We start from the raw sequence: 7,537 nt of genomic DNA on the forward strand, positions 1-7,537 counted from the left end.
TCACTTCATTAGTCGGTGTTGGGACCTGTTGTGCACACCAGACATCTCTTTAATCAGTGGGCATTTGTTGGGAACCACTTTTCTTTAAGTGAAAGATCAACATTTGTTTGAGGCCTTTTTGCGTAGACTTTAAAGGTCCCATATTTTACAGTTTCTGTGTTTTATTTGAAGTGTTGATCCATAAGAAGATATGTTTGTGGTTTTAAGAACCAAAAACCATCTCAGTGTAGTTTTACATCTCCTCTCTCAGGCTTCTCTCTGGAGCTCTAGTAACAACAGGTCAGTGAGCCAATCAAAAGAGAGGAGGCTCTGAGCCTCTCTTCTATTTGGCTAAAAAATATAGCAGATTTCCGGTAAACACTCAGAGAAACCAAATCCTGCAAGGTTGACTGCTTTGGTGTGACATCACAAAGTTAAGTCCTGACAGCTCATTTTAAGGATCAGTGTCTGAATACAGGCTGTGTGCAATTCTCTGTGGACTGAGCACTTTGATACTTTGACAGTATTAATATAGAACCTAAACCTGCTTTATGGTCAAAAAACACATGGAAATCTACCTTTATGCTATATGGGACCTTTGAAGATTTTGTAGAACTTGTACACATCAAAACCTGTTGCACTGTCATCAGCCGGACTCCTGTCCTGTGAAAAAATAAGTTCCCAGGAGCATAAAGTTACTGCTCAAATACCCAAAGACTCAGGCTCATCTGCTTTCAAGTTTCATGCACAGTAACATCACCTTTATATGAGGCTGAACCAATTCATTCTTATTCATCCAAAAAATCCCCATCACCATTTATTGCAAATTACTTCATTTAAAAAGGTGAATATCTCAAGTGAACAAAAAAATAGTCTCAGATACTGAGAAATATTGTCAATTTCTTCCATTTTCATTCAGATTGATTTTTCATTACTTCATAAATTGCATGAAATTACTTGGATAGATGGCCTGCAGTTGATTTTAATACAAAGTGTAAACTCATCGTGGATAAGAGTTGATGTTTTTTTTGTCACAGGTATTATACAAGTAGAGAGGTATATAAATGGAGTTCAGCACCTCAAGCTGTCGTCAGGTCTTTTGTTGATGTTCCCACATTGGGCTCTTTAAGTTGTTTACTTCTGTAACATCTCATTCAGCCGGGGATGTGGATAACCTTGACAGAGGGGTAATGGCACATGAAAAACACTCTGTGGAGACTGTGATTTATTCTCACAGTGTCGTCTGACTAAATGGAGGCAGACCCAGCAAGGCTTCATTTTGTTTGACTGAGAACAGAATCTTATTTACTGTAGTCAGTGGGCGGAGGGGGTTGTTAGGTCAAAACCCAAACGTTTATGTGTGGGAGTTCTCCCCTGTTGATTGTAGATGAAGAAAGTTTGTACAAACACGGAGAGGTGCCTTGCTCAAGGACACCTTAACAGCAGTTGGTCAGGGAGGGGGAATTGTTCAGGCTTGTTCATGTTTTATTTCATTTTCATAGTGTGAGGCACGATGATTAACGCTCTGGTAATTTGTGTTTATTGAGCACTAAAAGCTGCACTTGCTAGATGTGGTATATTCCACCTAAATCATAAATGTCTTTACTCATTAACTTACCCAAATGAAAAACCATCCTTCTTCTCTAACTTCTAGTCCACTGCTGCCATCCAGCTGTTCAGCTGTGATGATGAAAATGTGGTATTTTTAAGATGGAAGTTCTGATATTGCATTTTCAGCAGGAGCTCAAAAAATATTTGTTATTGCTCATCTAAAATGTTGAAGTGTCAGAAAGGTTACAGTCTTACATTGTAGCTTTTGGCTACACACAAATAGCTTATTTACTGAAAAGTGATCTGCAACAGTTTTTGATAATTAAGCTACTAAAATATAACAGGTGTTTTCTCCGTTCTTTGTTATGATGGACTGAATAACTTGGGCTTTCCACTGTTTGAATAAAATGTCAGATTTTTTGCGATGAATGACTAATCAAGAAAGTACATGGCAGATTATTGTTAATGAATATAATTACTATCCATAATTACAAAAAATAAGGAACTGAAAAGAATAATTATTAGCTTACAGTTTCTTAAACAATGTTTGTTTTACACATTAATTCATTCAAGTTTGTTCCAAAATTCCAGCCTTCTAACAGAAATACATCTGTTTTTCAAATTTGTTCTAGTTCTGATTTTGTTAAACATAAAAATTCCCTTTAAGATAATAACAACTGTCTCATTTAAACTATGTTTTTTACCTTCTTTGGTCTCATTTATTGTGAGCTTCAGATAATATCTGAGCAGTTTGATAGTCTACAAGGACATCTGTTTATAATTCTTATAGCTCTGTTCTGTAGCAGGAAAATTTGATTTGTATGAATTTTAAATGCACTTCTCCAAAGCTCTACACAACAGGTGATGAGAATAGCACAGAATAGACAGTGCAGTCTCAGGTAGCAGGTCCTTCGCTTTATAAAGAAGTACAATTGATTTTTATTTCACATAATTTATGTATGGTTTCCAGCTTGTGATCAATAATGACACCCAAAAAATTCATTTAATTTATTCTTTCCATTTCTATTTTACCTCCCTGTGGCACACTTTTCTTGACACATGTGAAGGTGATCCAGGATTTGCAGATGTCTGCAGGATACTGAAGCGTGTAAACACCTTGCACCGTTATTGTTATTATTTTTCTCCTTATCAGTGTGATTTCATTCTCATGGTAATATCCAGAATATTCTGCTTATTCATGTGCAAAAGGGGCCTCGTGATTGAGGTGTGCTGGTGCATACAAAGAGCTCATCCAAAGTGACCTCAGCCGAATTTGAACAGAATACTTGGTGCATGGAAACACACTCAAGGACTTGTTCTCTCTGTGGTTCACCTGGAGCTAGTTTGCTTTCATCTCTCTGTCTGTGTGACACTGCGTCTAGACAGAGAAGCACTAAGCCTGTAAATCGTCTGAAGCCGCAGACAGATGAAAAAAAGTTTTTTAAAAAAGGCAGGTAAAAAAAAGAAAGAAAAAAGGCAGGACTTTGTCATAATTTGCCGTGTGACCTTTTTCACTCTGTCTCCACAGACTCACACCTTATTCTCCCTGCTGGGGCTAAGTCACGCTTATGTGACCAGTATTGGCAAACTGGTGGGGGTGGTGGCGCTGAAAGAGGTAAGAATCTTTTCCTTTTTTCCAATCTCAACCTCTCTAATGAAGGTCACCTGTAACCAAAAGCATACATTTTTTCCCAAAATTACATTCCCATTGAGCTGAGGCCAAAAAAAAGCCTTTTTCCTTTTTTAATATACTCGACTTTCAGAGGTATTTCCTCGTCCGTCTTGACTTTGGAGGAAAGAAAAAATATCCACTTCTTGCTCCTGATTTGCTTTTGAATTATGTGTGAGTGTTTTGGGAACGTAATCAATATCCTGTGTATGTTTCTTTGATTTACTTTATTCCTTCTGTCTTTACCCGTCTCTGCCTCCTCCTCTTGTGTCACTTACTTCATCCCTAAACCTTGTTTCCTTCTCTTTTCTACCTTGTGTTATCTATCCCTTCATCTCATCCCTCTATTTTCATGATAACCAAATTGTTCTCCATCGCTTTTTATCCATTTCTTTCTTCCCTTTCTCACACTTCACTTTTTCCTCCACCCTTCTTCCTCCTTCCCCTCCAGCTCCAGAAAGCCATCGAGGGCTCCACCCGCTCCGGCGTCCGACTTCGTCCTCCTCTGGCCAGCTTTCGTGACATCAGCAACCACAAACCTCCACCTTCTTCTCCCGCTGCTCCTTCCTCTCCGACCTCCCCCTCCCCTCCCTCAGCTTCAGCTGCTTCCCTGCCCACCTCCTCTTCTCCGCTTCACCACCACCACCATCACCACCACCACCATCACCACCATCCCCATGTGAATGAGACGGAGGTGTGGATTGAGGGCTTGACAAGGGAGGTGGCGGAGAGCAGCAGCACCACCAGCAGCAGCAGTAGCAGTACAGGAGATGATGGTGCCAGCAGTACGGGGGCCTGCAGCTCAGCCAGTAGGAGTTGCAGTTACAACAGCAACCTTAACCTCCCTCCCTCCTCCACTCCTCCCCCTGTCCCTTCTTCCTCCACTGCTCCTCCTTCTCCTCCCTCTCCCTCCATCCCTCTCTCCACCCTAAGGCCCCTACAGGAACTCCTTGATGGGGGTGAAGACAGCGACGATGAGCCAATGGTTTAGACTAGACGAGTGTTTTTTATAATGAAAAACTTTTTTAATGGTGTGAGTTTTTCCTTCTGTTCTTAATTTGTTGCTCTGGTCTTTGGACATTTTACCTCGTTATCCCACCATTACTGATTCTGTCTGCTCCTGTCACAGACCTTTTCTCCGCTCTGTCTGCCCCGACCTCTCTGTCGTTCCTTAATGAGCTCTGTATGTGTACATTTTTTTTGATACATGTCGTGCAACCCTTTCTCCTCATTTTCTCTTTCTCATTGTTTTTCACACGTACAGTCTCAAGGGTTCAATCAATATGGGTTAAACTCTTCTTAATCTTTGGCAAAGAATTTACTGTTTACTCCAGGATTATTTTCTTGTCAGGTCGTAATGGCAGCCCAAACAGCTTCAAGACAATAATAGCCTCACCACTGAAACCTGAAACAAATCATCTCATTGTTAGTGGCTCAAGCCTCACTGAATGTAGACTGTGGGTATAAACCTGCCATTGGGCACCTATTGCAGAGCGAGGTCGTTGTTGATAAAACCAAATCTTGCTGAAAATTGTTTTGATGAAGATTTGGATCGTGCAATTACACGGAAGTGCTGTTTTTCTTTTGTATTGCTTTATTTATAATAATAATAATAATAATAATTTAGAATAATTGAGAACATTTCACCGTTCACAGAGAAACAGCTTTGCAGTTACACAGTACTAGAAGTGTGCAGCAAGTGAACAGCATGGCTAAGCACCCTTTCCTTCTCAAAAAACATTTTCTTTTTTTCCTTTTTTTAATTGACAATATGAATCCAATAAAATTTCCCATTACAATTTTTACAATCTGAAACAGAGATGTATATTAACCAAGGTGTGCATTAGCATGTTTGGAGAGGGGAATCAGCCATTTTAATGTTCACCATGTGCAAATGTTTCCCCAAAACAAGTTCCCCGCCCAAGATGATTGTGATTGGTCTATAGAAATGCAAACTCATTCAGTCAGACTATTCTCCAGTCCAGACACCACTGCGGAGGTCTCTTTAGTCTTAGGATATATATTGCTCATCTTAAATCACAAAGAGCTCAATTAAAAACTTTACTGAGGAATACACGTATAATATAAGAATATAGTTTGCATTGTTCCTCTTCGGATTTGAATTGATTGGACCCATCTCATGGTGTTTTCCAGCACAACATATGTTACGTCGTGTTGTTATTAAAATTATATGCTGTGCTGAAGAGTAACACAAACCTGAGCAGCCCAAACTAAAAGTGAACCCAGTGAATCCCCGCACAGTACTTCTGCATTACCTGACCGTTTATGTGTCTTTAAAAAAAGGGTTTTATCGGATGAGAGCAGGAGTTATTGATTTTCTTTTTTTTTTAACTGGCAACAGACCATCTGGATAGCAGTAGACTAATGGAGCTGCTCAGTCCACTGTGGAAGATTGGCCAAAGCCCCAAAACGACCTCCAAATTGTGTGCTGACCTTGTGGATGCAGCCTCAGAGCTCATCTCATCACGGTTAAGTTGATAGATGGTGGAGCTAAAGGCGGCTGACGACAGCCAAACCCCACTGCAGAGATCCTGGAGTTTTTTTTTTTTTTTCTTTTCATTTTCCCTGACAACAAGGATGCCTCCCAGATTCAACAAAGATCACTCATGAGTAGGTTAGATAATTTACACTTATGTTGCACAAAGAAATGCAACAAGTACACAACAAGAGAAGCTTTTCTTTCCAGAATGTTACATCTATCATCCTGGAATGGGATTCTTCAGTGTTAATGTCTGTAATGTCTTAACTTTTACCTAACCTAACTTATAGTGGATGTCCTGTTTATTTTTTTTTTCTTAAAAATCTACAAAATTAATGACTGGAAATGTTCAACCCTCTTAAAGTCACTGCTGATGATACTGTACGTCTTCATGTTTAATCTTCTACCTTAATAACTGCATTTATACATTGTTGAACTTGTTCTTTTTGTGGTGCACTCTTTTTCCTTTATCACTCCATCTTCTCTTACACTCTTATCTCCTCTTCATCTTCTGGACTCAGTTTCTCAGGTGCTGCCTTAAAAGTCTTTAAACCTGCGGATTTATCAAAAAGCTTTTTCTCTATGTCTGTGTGAATTAAAATGTGTGTCTTTTCTTAAGGGGGGGTGGGGGGTCTGTACTGGACTAAGTGCTGATTTCCTTTGTCTGTCTGTGGTTGTGGTTCATGTATTTATTTATTTATCTTTTAGTAGAGTCAAATGTTATCTCAAAATTTATAAAACTGTGAACAGTGTAGTTAAATAAAGTTTTATTAAGTGAAATGCTTTAATTGTTCGCCCTCATGTGTTGTGAATTTGACCTTTATCCAGGTCAGGCTGATTGTAGAGGAAGACCAGGACAGGGGAAAGGCAGCACATTTTAAGACAGACAGAAAGAAAAATGTCTCTTTTGCTCAACCTCCTGGACCAAGAACTGAACTCAGTCAAGGTAGGGTAGAAATATTGATTTGTGCATTAGAAGACACAGGATTTTTCCACAGATATAACAATAACACTATACTGCTACACTAAGCATTTTCTTCATTTTCCTCTAGATATTTTATATTTCACCTTAATTTTTAGATATGAATCTAACCTGAAGTCTCAGGTATACAAATGTTATTTCTGTGGTGTCAGAACTGCTCACGTAACATTAAAGGTCCCATATTTTTCAGTTTTCGGGTGTTTTAAGTTTTATTGTCCATAAGAAGATATATTGTTTTAAGAACCAAAAACCATCTCAATGTAGTTTTACATCTCCTCTCTCAGGCTTCTCTCTGGAGCTCTAGTAACAACAGATCAGTGAGCCAATCAGAAGAGAGGAGGCTCTGAGCCTCTCCTCTGATTTGCTGAAGGTTTTCTGAGTGATCAAATAAAAATATAGCAGATTTCAGGAAAACACTCAGAGAAAGCAAATCCTGCGAGGTTGGATGGTGGGTTCAGGTGGGCGGGGTTTGGTGCATGGCTAAAAGCGATGACTGCTTTGTTGTGACATCACAAAGTTACACAAGTCCTGACACAGAATAACAATGAATTACAAAATACAAAAAATTGTATCCTCAAAACACATTCTATTCACTTTCTTTGTAACCATTAAATTTACAAAAAAATTAATTGTTTGAAGCGATGCATCCAAAGCCATCTTTAAAATTTATATTTTTTCAGGCTTTTTGTGCCTTTATTGATAGTGCAGTAGAGAGAGACAGGAAATGGGGAGGCAGAGAGAGGGAATGACATGCAGCTAAGGGCTTGTCCGATGCGGGACTTGAACCGGGGCCAGCTGCAGCGAGGACCTCTACACATGGGGCGGATGCTCATCCAACTGAGCTGCTTGACGCCCC

The 7,537-nt window shown here is 39.4% G+C and overlaps 1 protein-coding gene across 3 annotated transcripts in view; it reads left to right on the top strand.

Moving 5' to 3' along the window:
- LOC130183465 (chloride channel protein 1-like) overlaps positions 1–6,870 on the top strand; it is a 46,082-nt gene extending 39,212 nt beyond the window's left edge. For all 3 annotated transcript variants that reach the window (XM_056398897.1, XM_056398895.1, XM_056398896.1), the window contains 2 exons: positions 3,059–3,145; positions 3,651–6,870. In XM_056398897.1, coding sequence (XP_056254872.1) covers positions 3,059–3,145; positions 3,651–4,190 — 627 coding nt within the window. In that variant the 3' untranslated portion in view covers positions 4,191–6,870. The remainder of the gene's footprint in view (positions 1–3,058; positions 3,146–3,650) is intronic.
- Positions 6,871–7,537: the final 667 nt, after the last annotated feature.

The sequence above is a fragment of the Seriola aureovittata genome, chromosome 16, assembly GCF_021018895.1.
Source record: "Seriola aureovittata isolate HTS-2021-v1 ecotype China chromosome 16, ASM2101889v1, whole genome shotgun sequence".
NCBI classification, from domain to species: domain Eukaryota; kingdom Metazoa; phylum Chordata; class Actinopteri; order Carangiformes; family Carangidae; genus Seriola; species Seriola aureovittata.